The sequence below is a fragment of the Besnoitia besnoiti genome, chromosome III, assembly GCF_002563875.1.
Source record: "Besnoitia besnoiti strain Bb-Ger1 chromosome III, whole genome shotgun sequence".
In the NCBI taxonomy this organism is placed as follows: Eukaryota; Apicomplexa; class Conoidasida; order Eucoccidiorida; family Sarcocystidae; genus Besnoitia; species Besnoitia besnoiti.
In genome coordinates this window covers 4,101,189-4,115,750 of record NC_042358.1, presented here as the reverse complement: position 1 = coordinate 4,115,750, position 14,562 = coordinate 4,101,189, and the positions used below count along the sequence as shown (strand labels likewise).

The 14,562-nt window shown below is 60.5% G+C and overlaps 1 protein-coding gene across 1 annotated transcript; it reads left to right on the top strand.

Annotated features, from left to right (window-relative positions):
* Positions 1-830: 830 nt before the first annotated feature.
* On the top strand, positions 831-12,916 carry BESB_048470 (uncharacterized protein; the record flags this gene model as incomplete). The annotated part of the gene is made up of 11 exons (XM_029363298.1): positions 831-1,875; positions 1,944-4,893; positions 5,151-9,232; positions 9,482-9,581; positions 9,981-10,103; positions 10,449-10,536; positions 10,955-11,061; positions 11,381-11,434; positions 11,725-11,818; positions 12,272-12,403; positions 12,884-12,916. The coding sequence occupies 11 exons, from the start codon at positions 831-833 to the stop codon at positions 12,914-12,916; spliced, it is 8,808 nt and encodes a 2,935-aa protein (XP_029220664.1).
* Between the last annotated feature and the right edge of the window lie 1,646 nt (positions 12,917-14,562).

The following is a 14,562-nucleotide window of genomic DNA, read 5'->3' as shown; positions in this document are numbered from 1 at the left end:
GTTTGGGTGGTGAAAAGGACGACCCCCCCCAGGACAGCGTCTTCCAACGCGCCTCCCACTTTTCCCGTACACTTGAGGTTGCAATCCGCTGAAGCTCTTTTTCGCAAAAATCTGGGCGCCCTCTTTTCTCCAAATGCATCTGAAGTGTTTCCTACATCTGTAACCAGAGTTTTTCCTGTTTAGAGGACTTAACGTCCAGTGAGAAATTTTCGAGGGAACAGGTACTGGTTCTTTCTTCACCGTGGATTCGGACCGCCTTGTTCTCCTAGAGCAGCCGTCGCTCTCCGCTTCCTTGTGACTCGGCCGAATATCCACCGTAAGCCTTTCTTTCCAGACTGCAACATTCGCAGCCGAACATCCTTCTTCTGTTCTTGTTCCTCTCCGCAGTACCACTCTGAGGGGCGGAGTTTGGTAGTACACTCGACGCCGGCCCTCTCCGTCTGCTCCAACACTACAGCCGAGACCGTCTTTTCTACTTGCCCAGGCCGTTCGTTTCTCCCAACTAACCCTAGTTTCCGCGTTCGTCGTTACAGTTCCATGACGGCTGACTGTTGACGAGCTGTTTGCTCTTAGTAAGCGTCATGCTTGTCTGCGTTTCGTCCGAATCGTGGCAGGTTTTCTTTGCCCGGCTACTGCACACAGCGTCCATGCCCGCTTCGCCTCTACCTCTAAGCATTTCATTGCCTGCGCCCTTTATCCATCCTCGTTTCTGCGTCTGCTCCCACGGATTTCCCTCTTTGCTGAGTGCTGGGGCGGGCTTTCCGCTGTTTTTGCTTCGGCTACGCGCCGTAGGGGACTGCCGTTCCCCTGCGTGAACGTCGAACGGCAGCATGTACCGTTCCTCCGCCCACCCGAGTCGGGCAAAGACATCAGCTGACCCGCTCTCGGACTTGAGGGAAGTCGGCTTGCTGCATGAAATGGGCTCAAGAGGCGCGCGGCCGTTCAAGCAGCCTCGCGCCTCTCTGCATGTCTCTCCCGCGATGCTGTCCTCCGCCTCGTCTCGCCAGTCGCTTCGCTCGCTGCTGCTGGGCGGGGCGGAAAGCGGCAGAAGAAGGGAAGACAGTCAGCGCAGGCTGGCGGACGCTGGAAAAGACGACCCCGACCACGCCCCAATCAGAAGAGAAAGGCGCGGTATGGACAGCGAGGAAGAGCGCCGCCGGAGAAGGCGGGATGCGGGGCTCTTTCGCTCCGTTTCTTTAGATGGAGGCAACGAGGAAACAGACGAAGACGACTTCCGCCAAGTGGAAAACAGCAGAAACTTGCCGTCTCGTGGCGCTGGAGCGCACTCTGGCCGCGGGCGTCTTCTTAACGTCGAGGAAGACGGAAAAGCGCGGAGAAAGAAAGAGAGGAAAACGCGACCCAGCATCGCCGGCGCTTCCAGTCGCGCGAGGGACAGGCGCGAGAGGGAGGCGAGCTCGGATGGTGGTAGCCCTCATCTCCTCGGCCGGCGCTTGGGCTTTGCGTCGCCCGCTCTCACTCCACGCAAAGGTTCCTCTCTCGCTGCCGCGGATGGTGAGTCCAGGTCGCACTCGGCGGCAGCAGGTTCAAGAAGAAGGATATCGAAAGAGAAGCACAACTCACTCGAAGTGGGGACTTGGTCCTCCGCACACGCCCCGCGGCGACCTGCAGGCGCCGCGACCTGGCATGCGTCGCCTCCGGCCGCCGCTGCGCTCGACTCCTCCGCGTCCAGTCACCTCTCGTCTTCGTCTTCTTCAGCTGCTCAGTCCCCTGACTCGAATGCCGTCCTCGCGCCGTCGTGGCTGCTGTCCACGCTCGGAGTGTTTCCTGCGGAGGACCCCTCCGTCGCGGCCGCGGTTCCGGCCTCTAGGGGCCTTCCAGAGGACGGGGAGCCGGCGGCCCGCGGAGCTCGTGAGCGTGAGAAGTGCCGGTCAGGGGACAAGCCTCGGGGGGGGACAAGAAATGCGTCTCGCGTAGAACTGCAGAGCGCGCAGGCGCAGGCAGCGACGAGCGACCAGAAAGTGAAGAAGTCAAGCCCCTGCAAATGGGCAGAAGTCGCATGAAGCGCGATGATAGACGGAAGAAGACTGAGCCAGAGCGCAGACGGGTCGCCGCTGGAGCGGAGAACGAAAGCCAAGACGAAGAAGCAGGGGAGGCACCGCGCCAGGCCTTGTTCCCGCGGCAGCACGCGCGCCGGAGAGCGCGAGGAGATCAGGGGCTCTCGAGTGAGGGCGAGGCGCAGGGCACCGGCGGCGGGGGCAAGCAGACTGCGCTAGCGTCGCCCGACCGCCAAGAGAGAAAGAGGAGGAAATACAGGGACGCGGAAGCAGAGGACGCGCGAGGCGCGTCGCGCGCAGATCCGACTGGAACTTCTATTTCGGATTCCGAGGACGGGCGCGGGTCTTCGGCCGTCCCTCAGCCGCGCAACGAGGCTCGGGAAGCGGCAGGGAGCGCAGCACCCGGAGGCAGCTCTATCCAGGCGAGCGGAAGAAAACACGACGAAGCCTCGGCTCGAGGCGCGGGGCCAGTCGAGGAGACGAAGAAGCGAGAGAAAGGGCGGCGGGGAGCGTCAAGGAAGAAGGGCGAGAAGCCAGGGGCCTCTGTGTTGTCTTCTTCCCTCGCCGCTTCTCCCTCCCGTCTCCTCTATCCTGCGTCCACGCTCGTCGGCTCGGCGCTTCGGCCGGCGTCGTTTCTGCCGTCGCGGGGGCTTGGCCCCGCTGGGACCGTCACCAGCCTCATGCCCTCTTTGTTCACTTCCGCTAGGGGGGAGACTCGTGGGGTCGCGGGCCTCTCGCGCTTGCCGTTGGAAGCCTCTTTCGCGCCTGCGACCGCGTTGGAGCCGCGCAAGGAGGAGCCCAGCGCAGGCGGGGGGCGGGACGAGGCAGCGGACGGCGACGCAGGGGCAGACGAACCGAGACTCCACGAGGCGGGGCTGGAGAGTCTCTCCGCAGACGAGGCGGGCGAGCGAGCAGGTCGTTCAGCTCATGCGGAGCGAAGCAGCGGGTCGGAATCTCTTCAGGCGCCGCACGCCAGAGCCACGCCGCTTTCCCTCAGTGCCCTCCTGCAGGCGCCGCCTCGGCCGGCGCGCGTTCCACAGAGCGCAGCGAGCGTAGCGGACACGCGCCGACAAGAGAAAGATTCGCGCGCCGCGCGGGAGGAGGGGCGCGACGGCAGGCTGCGGCGGGAGGCCTTTGTCGGCGACGAAGGCCTGGAGTCGTCACCCCGAGCAAAAGAACGTCAGTTGGAAGCAGAGAGCCGCGTCGAGGTGCGTGGTGCAGCGGGTCGTTGTCCCGTCAGCGTGTGCGCGGGAGAGGAGAGAGGCGAGGCTTTTTTTTTCGTCAGCGCAGCGGACGGAGGTCACACAGAGGACGCGCCCTCGCTGCCGGGAGACCTGCAGGACGGCGCGCGTGAGGGCGAGGCGCCACTTTACGCAGAAGGAGGCGCCCAGAAGGCCAGAAGAGGCGTTTCAGTTGCGTGCTGCTCAGTCGGGATTCAGTGCGAAGAGCCCGGCGCCGAGCGAGAGGAGGGGGCCGCGAAGGCGGGCACCCTGGGGCAGAATCCCTTCCCGTCTCTGTTTCAGGGCGAAGAGCGCGAAAGCGAAGCCGACAAAGAACGCAGAGAGTTCCTTCTGTTTTGTCAGCGCCTGCAGTCGACGCGGTCGCATGCGTCGCCTCTCTCGCTCAGTCTTCATCAGCACGCTTCTGTTCCCTGCGAAAATGTCGAGAGTCTCTCTGCGGCGGGCGACCTGGAGCCGCGGCCGCCGTTCGAGGCGGCCGACCGCGCTGCCGGGCTGTGCTTCGGGGGGGGAGAGGGAGAGGAAGACGAGGAGAAGTTTGCGTATTCGCCGTCTTCTTCAGCCTCTTCTTCGCTGCCGAGCTCGCCCTTGCACACGCGCAAGGCGGACAGCGGCCTGCGCGGCGCGTTTGGGGCGGCGGCGGCGGATCTCTGCGGCTCGTCACGCGGTCGCTCAGCTGCCTCAGTTCCGGGGTGTGTCTCCAGTCCCCTCGCGTCTCACTTCCCGTCCTCGTCGGCGCTGCCGCCGCTCTGCGTCGCGTCCTTCGGAACTGCGCCCGGCGCGCTCTTTGGCGGGGCAGGCACGCCTCGAGGCGAGGTCGTTGCGGTGTCTTTGCGGGAGGTCTCCGGAGGGTCGTCCTCGGGAGCTCCGACCTCCCGCTGGCCGGTGTCTGGGGAGTTGAGCCCTCGGGCGGAGACAGACGACGGAGATCCGGAGGAGCGCGAGAGGGCCGCCGGGCTGTGGCGGGTCGAGGAGCTGAAGCAGCTAGGCAGGCAAGTCGCGCTGTGGGGAGAGAGGCGCGTGCTGGCGGGGGCGTTCTTTCTTGAAGCCGAGAGCCGCGAGCACCTCCTCGAGGTGCTTGGCGCGCAGCTCGAAGAGGAAGACGAAGCGGAGGAAGACGACGCGCTCCAGCTCCAGCAAGAAGAAGAGGAAGACTTCCGCGAGGCCGTTCAGCAGCAGCTCCTCTTCTTCGAGCGCCTGCAGCGCGAGCGTCCTTCGCTCTTCCCGCGCACACTCGCCAGCCGCCTTCGCAGGGAGAAGCGCGAGGAGGCGTCAAGCCCCGAGGGCGCAGGGTCGCCGCAGGCGGGCAAGGTGCGTCGCGCGAGCGGCGCCTTGCTGTCTCCGCTCACGCAGCAGGCGAAGAGGACGGTGGAGCGGCGCAAGGAGGAGAGAGACGACGACGCCTTCAGCGTTCACTCCGATTCCACAGTCTGTCTTCCACCCTACTTCTACGTCGGGCTCTCGCCGTCGCGCGTCGCGTCCCCGCTGAAGGGTCGCGCCTCGCCCTTCCGAAGGCCGGAGCTCGCGGGCGTGTCGGGCTCCAAGAGCCGACAGATAGACTCTTCCCGCGCGGAGACCCTCACGGCGCACTCGTCAGCGAGCCGCAGTGCGGCCCGTCAACCTCAGGGGGGGGGGCGGAGGTGAAAGGAGACACAGAGAGTGAAAACGCGGAGGACGGCAACCGGGAGGACAAGCGCTTGGCGCTCGGGGAGGAGCGGGCGTCAGTTCTACGACGCCGCCACGAGGCGCGACTGTGGCAGCGGCTGCTGGACGGCGACACTGAAGAGCGCGAGGCAGGGGGAGAAAACGTGCAGCATCAGCCGTGCCTCTTTGAGAGGAGGCGGAAGGCGAGGTCCAGCGCGCCGGCAGGCGTCGCACTCGATTGTTGGATGCCCAGGCGCTTCTCAAGCGAAAGCTGCGCAGCGCCTGACGGGGGCATGGGGGGAGAGAGCGGGGCGCCCGCCCGGCGCCCCGAGTCTCAAGAGGGGGAAGAAGCAGATCGTGGAAAGGAGAGAGAGGACAAGGGCGATGAAGACGCAGCAGAAGAGACTTCTTCGCGGGCGGAGCGCGCGCGCCTCGGCGCGGAGTCGATTGCAGATGACCATCTCAGTCCAGCGGAGAGCCCCGCTCTCCTCTCTCCCGCCAGGGCCGCTTCAGGCGCCGCCGAAGGCCATCGAGAAAGAGAACGCGCCGAGGACGACGAAACAAAGGAAGAAAAAGGAGAGGAAGAGGAAGAAGAGGAAGTGCGGCCTGAGGACGGCGAGGCGGACGACGGCGGGTCGGCGGAGGAAGAGCCTGAGAGTGGCGCGGCTCGCCGCTGGATGTCCCTAGCGGCAGCCCACGCGGACGAGGCGGAGAGCGCAGAAAAGCAGCTTGACGCCTCTGAGAGAGAAGACGCGTCGCCTGCGCAGCGAGAACCCCGCGCGCGACTGGCAGAAGAAGAGGCGTCGAACGCAGGGTCTGAAAGGGAGGAAGCGGAGGATGAAATGCGGTCAGAAGAGCAGGCACCAGCAGACGAAGCAGCGGGAATCCTGCGGGCGAGAGAAGAGAGTCCTCCAACCTCGTCGCTGCCCTCCTTTCCTGTTCTCGAGGCGCTTGCCTCGTCGGCAGTCTCGGCCGACAGTTCCCCTGTACCCTCCCTTGAACCCGCTTGCGCGCCTGCCCTACTCTTTGGCGAAGAGACCGGCGGCTCTCGCGTCTCTGCTTTACGATTTGAGGGCGAGGCGCCGCCGGAGTCGAACGCGTGTGTCGCCTCCTCTGCCGCGGTGTTTTCTTCGGCGCCGCTCGCGTCAGCGTCTGCAGTCTCAGAGCACCCCTCCGGCGGTCTTTTCGTCGCTTCGCCCCAGAGGGGGCTTCGCCGGCGGAGCAGAGGTCACGGGAGCCGCTCCGACTCTCCTCGTTCGGCTGCGCGCGGGGACTCGCTCGGCGGAGGGCGAGCGCAGGGGGCGGCCGGACCGGCGGGCGCCGAGGAGACCGCGGCGGAAGCGGAGAGCGACGCATCTGTCGGAAGCGGACACCCGTCAAGCGCGAGCGCCAGAAGCTCCGCAGAGGATCTGAGCCTCGGCGGCAGCACAGAGGAGGCGCAGGCAGGCAACGAAGAGGATGAAAAGCTGGAAGATGAGGAGAGAGAGGACGAAGAGGCAGGGGCTGGCGGCGCACGCGGAGCAGAAGGCAGAGGCGAGTCCCGAGTCGCAGACGGAGAGGCGGGTGAAGAGCCCGGCGAGGACGGAGAAGAGGGGCCCGACGAGGCGAAGGGCGGCGGCCGGTGGGAAGGAAGCGATTCTGGGGCATTGGGTGTCCAGGTCTCTGACTTCGGCAGCTCGACCGAGGAAACAGAAACGCGGCCTTTTTCATCCAGGCCCGCATCCGACGTAGACATGCGCCCTCAGGCTCACGAGACCCCCGAGAGCCCAGCGGAGGCGCTGGCGGCGAGGCGCGCCGCGGCAAACGAAGAAGAGGCTTCTGCCGGTCGGGCTTCCGTAGTCATCGCTTCAGCTCCGCTCGGCTCGACCGTGAGCGGTGGAGTTGGTCTCGCCCCCCATCAGGAGCTCAGCGTCTCGTCTTTCGCGTCTCCGCGGTTTCGCTACGCGTCGCCGCTGCCTGACGAGGTCGGCACGCCGACGCCGCTGAGGGAAGTCGACGCCGAAGTGCAGAGAGAACTCGAAGAGAGTGGGGAGCTGCAGCAGGAGGGGACCGCGGACATGACGGATTTCAGCCGAGAGGGCGCAGAGGGCGAGCGCCGTGACGTTGAACAAGCGCGCTCGGCCGGCTGGTCGGGTTTCTCCGCCAACAGCGAACGCCTTTCTCCCGCGAAAGTCGTGTCTTCAACGTTTTTCTCGCCGTCGCACTCCGCGCTTCCCCTGCCCTCCGCAGCCTTCCTCGCCGCGCTGCAGGACTCTCCGCCGTCCTCGAACGCGTCGATGGCCTTCCCTTCGTCGTCTTCTTCGCTGGCGGGTTCGCCGGCGCTCTCGTCCTCGTGCTTCTTCGCTCCCCACAGCGAGGCTGCGCCCAGGGAGGAGTCGACGCGCCCGTCTGTCCCCGCTATCTCTTCTTCCGCGGTTTCGGCGTCCCCGGCGCCCCCCTTTCGGTTGTTTTCAGCCGCGTATCTGCACACGCAGGCGCTCGACGAGAGGCGCGAGGGCGACGCGGCGAAGGGCGAGAAGGAGGCGTGGGACGTGAGCGGCGGCGGCATCGCTGTCTCCGCCGCGCTGTGCGGCGGCCTGCGCGGGGAGCAGCCGCTGCTGCCGCAGGAAAGCGCCAAGCTCCGTGCCGAGCCGCGAACGTACGCGACCGACCGCGGGCACCGCACCGAGGCGCGGCGGACGGCTGAGGGCGAGGAAGGCTCGACGCGAGAGAAAGGGACTGGAGGCGAGCGTCGCGCGGAGACGCGGGGGAGCCTGTCGCTCTCTACGCGGCGCGCCCGCGGCGGAAGAACCTCCGGTCGCCGCAGCGAAAGCGAAAGCAGCAACGAGAGCGAGCGCCGGTGGCGGGGGGGCGGCGACCGCGAGGCAGGCGCCGAGGGCCTTCTCGCGAAGCGGGGCGCTGAGGGGCGAGAAAACGAAGAGGATGAAGGCGCCGCGCAGAGAGAGCAGCACCATGGAGAGGCGCGAAGCGGCGGCGCGGTTGCCGCAAAGGACGCTCACGGAAAACCCAAAGAGGCTGCACGCAGACGCGGAGTCGAACGTGGCAGAGCCGACCCGGAAGACGACGACTGCATCGTTATCGAGGAGGAGGGAATGCTCGCTGGAGGGGAGGGAGCGCCCGACGACGGCCGGGAGGAGGCCCGACGGCACTCTGAGCCCGCTGACCTTTGGCCCTTGGCCTCTGGAGGCGAGCGCGAGCGAGGCAGTGTCGAAAGAAACGGCAGTCGATTGGGCGCCGTGGCGGACTGCCATCGCGAAGTTCTTCTTTCGTTGAAGCGGAAGCACGAAGAAGAGAGTCGCAAAAAGTTCCCCGCCGCCACGCCGCAGCAGCACGCGGCGTCGGTTCCGCCGTCCTCTCTGTCGTCGGCGGCCTCTTCTTCTTCTCGTCCGTCCAGTTCGCTGCCTTCGCTGCGGCGACACCCGGCGTCTCAGGCGCCGTCTTTTTCTTTGCAGCCCTCATCTGCCGCTGCCTCCTCGCGGCAATCGCATCTCCTACTTCCAGCGTCTCCTTCTCTGCGCTCTCCCGCGTCTCTGCAGCCCACGCGGCTTTCGGACAGGCTGGCGCAGGCCACTGCGGCGCGACTCCGCTCGCCCTGCGCGTCTCTCCCTCCGGCAAAGAAGCAGCGGGCGCTGTCGCCCCCCGTGCCCTCTGCAAGGGGGGCGGCGAGCCCAGCGCGGTCGGAGCGGGCCGCGGCGGCGAGAGGAGGGGCGGAGACCGCGCCGAGCGGAGCCACGCCCAGGGACTTCTCCCTCGAGCAAAAGCCGGACACACCAGGCCGCGCGGAGTCGCCAGCCGGCGCAGTGGCCGCGTCTTCTGCCTCTCCTGTGCTGATTGTCAGCGACGAGGATGAGGAGGAGAAGGCGAGGCAAGGTGGAGTCTCCGCAGAGACAGGCGACACGCGTGAGGCGCCCGCGGAACAGAAGAAATGCGCGTCGCTGAAACTCGGGGGACGAGCAGCGACGGAGGCAGAAGCGCACGCAGAGGCCGCGAGGGAGGCGGAGGCGAACGGCCGGCCGAGAAAGACACAGCGAGAAGAACGGTGCGCGGAAAGCGACGCGCGGCAGGCGCCCGCCGCGGCGGCAGGCCCCGTGGAGGGCGCACAGCCCGACGCGCGGAAAGCAGACCCCGGCGAGATGCGACAAGAGAAAGAGGGCACCGGCGAGCAAAAACGAAACGACAGAGTCCTCGAGAGGAGGAAAGTGCGGCAAGACGAAGTGGAGCTGCAATCGCCCAAGTCGCGCGCGGACCCTGAGAAGAAGCCTGCTCAATCCGCTTTCGAAGCAGCCACCCCCAACCGGCCGGTGACCCGCGGCGCGAGATGGAAAATCGCTCCGGGTGAGAGACAATTTTATTCGCAGGCGAAGTTCGGAGGTTGCTTACGTCAAAGGAGCTCACGTTTGAAAGGAGGAGGATGATTCTTTGAGGTGTCTCGGCATGTTTTTTCCAATTTTCCTTTTTCTCGTCCGCCGTCCATTGCGAGGGTCAGACGCGAGGCAGCAGTGCGCGCACCGCGACCTCGCTGGGCTGCTGTGAGTGACCTTTTTTGTGGAATTTTCTGGATTTTTTTCGCGCTTTTTTCTTCAGAGGATCAGGCGGCTCTGACGGGGCTGCTTCATAGAGTCAGCGAAGTGCGCGGAAACGACGGCGAAGTCGTCGTCCACCGCGCAGGCATCCCGCTCACGATGTAAGAAAAAAATTTCAGAGAAATACCTCTTGGCAGCAAACACGGATCAAAGGACAGGCATCAGCGCAGAGGGAGATTTTGCTCCGGGACAAGACTGAAGTCTGAAGTGCGGAGGCCTGTGGGCACCCACGCAATTCAGCCGGGGAGCGAGAGTCGCGGAACGAGAGAGAAACGCGGCAGAGAGACGGCGGGGAGAAAAGAGCGTCATGCCGCCACAGGCGGACTAAAAAGCGAAGAGAGGAAGTGAAGAAAGCAGACGAAGAAAGGGGAACGGAAATAACTGCTGAGGGATAGGGCTGCGTTGCGCCGGCTCGACTGAGCGGAAAGAAGAAAGGAATCGGCTAGGCGGTTTGGGAGGATGTAATGAAGCTGCATGCGTGTTTTTATTTTCTTTTTCAGCAAGAGCCTGCGCGGCCTGCTGCCTGGCGGACTTCTCGATGACGAAGTTATCAACCTCTACATGGTCTTGCTGCAAGAGAGGGACGACCGCAGCCTGCGAATCTCTCAGACTCGCCCCGATACGTACGCCAAAAAATAATCCCCGATAGAGTTCTCTCTGTGCAGCCGTACGGTGATCGCATCTCGCGCACGCTTGCATGACGCCTATATACGCATGTCTACATATTTGCAAAAATATATGTGTATATATGCGTATATTGATATATATATATATATGGGTCGATGTAGATATTCATGTGCGTATGCGTGTATATATATATATATATATATATATATATATATATATATATATATATATATATATATATATATATATATATATATATATATATATATGTCGATGTATGTGGACCTTGTGGGGTCGACTATGGGATTGCTTTTTCTGTCGCTTCCTTTGGCTCCTTTCAGGGCAGCTTCGACGCGGCACCGTCGATGTCAGTTTTTTCCTTCGCATTTCTACGCGAGTCTGCGGAAGAGCGGCTACGAGGGAGTTCGGGTGAGCGCGCTGTTTCCTTTTCAAGCGAGGTCTGCCAGTCCTTTCTGCTTCAGTATCCCTTCGCAGTGCGCCTCGAAAGATCCCGGGCCTGGAATTTTTTTTAGGCCTCTCTCAGCATCCCGAGCGTGAAAAAGGATCGCCTCGCGCGCGACAGGCGTTTCTTTCCCGTTCGCGGCTTGTGGGTATCCTCTCTGCAAGAGTGCTTGGTTCGGATTCAGGCGTTGCCGCTTCTGGCTTCAGAGCCTGTAAAGGTCTCTGCATTTCACGCGACAGTGCATCAACCCTCCATGGGGCGTTTTCCTCTGTTTTGGGCCTGCGGAAGCGCGCGACGGCTAACGAGGAAGAGGTCTTTCGCCTCTCTCTCCGACTCGTGCTTGGTCGCTTTCCAATTTTTTTGTTTGAACTCTTGTCTTTTCAGCGATGGACCATGAGGAAGAAGGTTGATATTTTCGGTCAAGATCTCCTCGTCTTTCCTCTTCACGTGGTGGCTGAGACACACTGGGCCCTGGGCGTCGTGAACTTCAGGTAACAAACAAACATTAAGAATTTTTGAAAATCTCAGGCGCGTCGGTGTGCATCTAAAGAACTCTGTCTCTCATGCTGAAACTTAGGTGATGCCTCCAACGATACGAAAGAAAAGCTGCATCGTGTCTGTCTTCTGCGAAGAAGAGCGCTGCCTATATTTTTCATCTTTTTCTTCTCTTTCCTCACACGCGGTGGGGAGCTGCTTGATTCGACTTCGCGTTCCTGTTCTGTTCCCTCGCTCTGATTCCCTGTTTTCAATTCCGCAGTCTTTGGCATGCTTCTTTCTTCTTTCGTTTTTTTGGTTTCCTCGCATCTGCAGCGCCGGCGCTATTGAGTACTACGACTCCCTGGACTACAAAGAAGAAGGAAAAGAGTAAGTGCGCGACTGAGGTCCCGAGAGACGAACTAGAAAAGCAGGAAAAGGTTGTCTTTGTCGAGATTTCGTTTGACAAAGATGAACAGATGATAGTCACGCAGATACGCCGGGCGTCGCGCTTGAGCATCCTTTCTTTCGTCGCCTAGGCGTCGCAGCTGCTTGTGCGCTGCGACTTGCGAGGTATCTGCCTCATCTGCATATGGCTGCGTGTTCTTTCAGTATCTTCTTGCATGCGCAGGTCGATGGATGTGTGAATTTGTGTCTTCCCGTTTCTGAATTGTCTTCAGATTTGGGGACAGAATTCGAGACTACCTGCGTCGTGAACACCTCGACAAGAAAGGGCGCCCCTTCCACGCCGGAAAGTCTCTGCGATCCGTAGTGGTAAGTCCATACACGATCTCCCCTCTTCGCTGGGTTGAAAGCAGGCTACCGCAATGCAGATTCATATACATACATATATATGCATGTTTAAAAATATGTATGGATGCACAGTGTGGTGCACGTCTATGCAGATATGAATGAATCATTACTCTCAGGAGACTGAGCGAAGCCTCCTCGAAGAGGCTTTTGTGTCTGTCGAGCTCTTGGCGTACACCCTGGAGAGTTGATATATATGTGTGTATATAGGGTTTATCCTTATGTATATATGTATGCACGACATGTGTATGCATTTGCGTAGCTCGTGACTGGGTGTCTGAGAGGTGTGTTTGTGTGTGTGTGTGTGTGTGCTGCGGGGCTGCGGTAAGGCGGGCGACTGTTTCGCTGCTTGAGGTCGACAGTCTTTCAAATGCGACTTCGTTTAACGTGGAATGTGTGTTGGCTGATTTTTTTCAGAAGCGCGTCCCACATCAAGAGAACTCCTCAGACTGCGGAGTGTTTTGTTGCCAGTTCGCGGAGCACTTGGGCGCGGCTCGACTCGCTTTCGACTTCAGTCAAGTCGACATCACGCCGCTGCGCTACAAAATGGTGAGTCCAAGTCTCTGCAGCGCCTGCCTTGCCAAGATGTGTAGATGCCGAGTCTTTCAGAACCGCAGCCTATATATATATATATATATATATATATGTTCTCATGTGAATTTATATATATATATATATATATGTTTGTAGAGCCTGTGCGACCTCGTTCGCTGGGGCGTCCAGGTGGCGGGAGGGGAGCGTGGTTTAGCGGCGCTTTCTTCCGCTTGCACGATCAGTTCACGCGCGTGCTTTGTTGTTTTTGCGTCGTTAGATGTGTCTGCATATGTCCAGATATGCAATATATATATATATATATATATATATATATATATATATATATATATGCGTATTCGCATTGTGGTATGCACATGATTTCGGTGTCCGGCGCTGTCGCACTTACAGTTGTGTGGGTAGGTTTTTTTATGTTTTTCTCTTTTGTTGATTCGTATTTTTATCCTTCGCGGTTCACTTTGTTTTTTCATTTTTCAGATGCTTCAGCTCTCTCAGACCTATGTCGCCTAGTTCTCATTTCGGCCCGAAAAACTCTGGAGTTTCTCAGCAGCGGAGCTCTCCAGTCTCTCGGGACGCGGCAAGAGGACAGATTTTTTATCGTTCATCGCACCTGATTTGCACGGTTATCCCGTGCGTGGGCGGGAAGCCGAACTCGAGACTGCGCGGCGTGATCTCCGCTTGTGTGAGTTCTTTGCGTCGCACCCGCGTCTTTCTCTGCTGTGAGACGCTGCGTTTCTTCTCGGCGGCGAAGAGGCCGCCCTCGCATGCATACTTGTTTCGTACAGGAGGGAGGGAGGGCGAGCTCGGGCGAGCCCGCAGCGTCTTGGATAGTACTTCGTGTCGCTTCTGTGATGCGTCTAACTCTTCGAGAGACACTTTTCTCTGTTTTCAAGTCGTGAGATTTCTGCAGACCTCCGCGCAGTGGCTCCGCGGTTCAGAGGTAATGCTGCCTCTGCGTAGGCTCGCAGTCAACAGACAGCGGCGTTTGGCTTTCCTGGCGTCAGCGGCTTAGATAAAGCATACGAATGGCTCTAAAAAGACACTGAGAGATGGAGAATGATACCTCACGGCAGATGAATATCAACTACTGAGCAAGACACGTGTAACAGGAAGACAACGAGGTGAGAGACAGAGAGCATAGTCCGGAGAGGCTGCAGAGTGATGCAGGCCGGCAGACAGCCGCGTGTTAACACTGAGTGAAATAGAGAAGAGAGAGAATCTAAGATGCAAAAAAAGGAGAGGAAAGAAGGGAGAACGCCAGACCGCAGAAAATACAATTCAGAGCGCATGCAATCTGGAATCGCGCAGAGGGAAATGTGGAGGCGAATCAAAGCGAGAGCTGACAAGAGAGAAGGTGGAAATGAAGTCAGGGGGCGAGAGAGCAGAATCGTATAGAAACGAAGAGACAGGACAACGAGTAGCCCCAGGCAAAACAAGCCCATGCGTAACAAGGAAAACCAGGAAGAAAGGAGGATTGAGGGAGGAAAAAGTGTGATCGCTAGTCGTGTGCGTGTTGCAGTTTTGTTTGACTGCCGCTGCACTGTACTGAATTGCCCTGTACCTGAGGGCGTTCAACGCGTGCGGATTTCACAACAAAAATTCGAAAAGCAACAGTCCCCCAGCTTTGGCGACAGTCTCTACACTGCAGGGACCCCGCCAGCGAACCGAGACAACAGGAGGAACCTCATCTCCCCTCTGTTCGCGGCAGCTATACAAAGATGAATACATTTTACGAATGTGAACATAGTAGTATGCATCCAAGTATATAAATGAAAGATCGTGCGCGCAGGGAAACGGGCCAAGCAAATCCCTCCACACACACACGATTGTAGAGACACCCCGCTGGTGCGTGTCGCAGGGCCCGAGGGAGAAAGCCGTTTTCTAAATGCTTCTCCAGGCTGCGCATTCGCACAGTCGTCCCTTCAGCGTTATTCGCATGACAAATACACTGATTATCGGCTCGACAGCAGAACCCCAAAACCCGAGCTCTGCGCAACGTTCGCTCTCCCTTCTACCTCTTGATCCCCTCCCTCGTCTCCCTCTCAGGCTGTGAACGAGCCAGCGCTCATTTTCCCCCGCTCGCTGGCGGACAGGGCCCGCTGCTTCGCCTCGCTCCGCATCGAGAGTTTAATTCGCGCAAACCTTTTTTCGTTCCC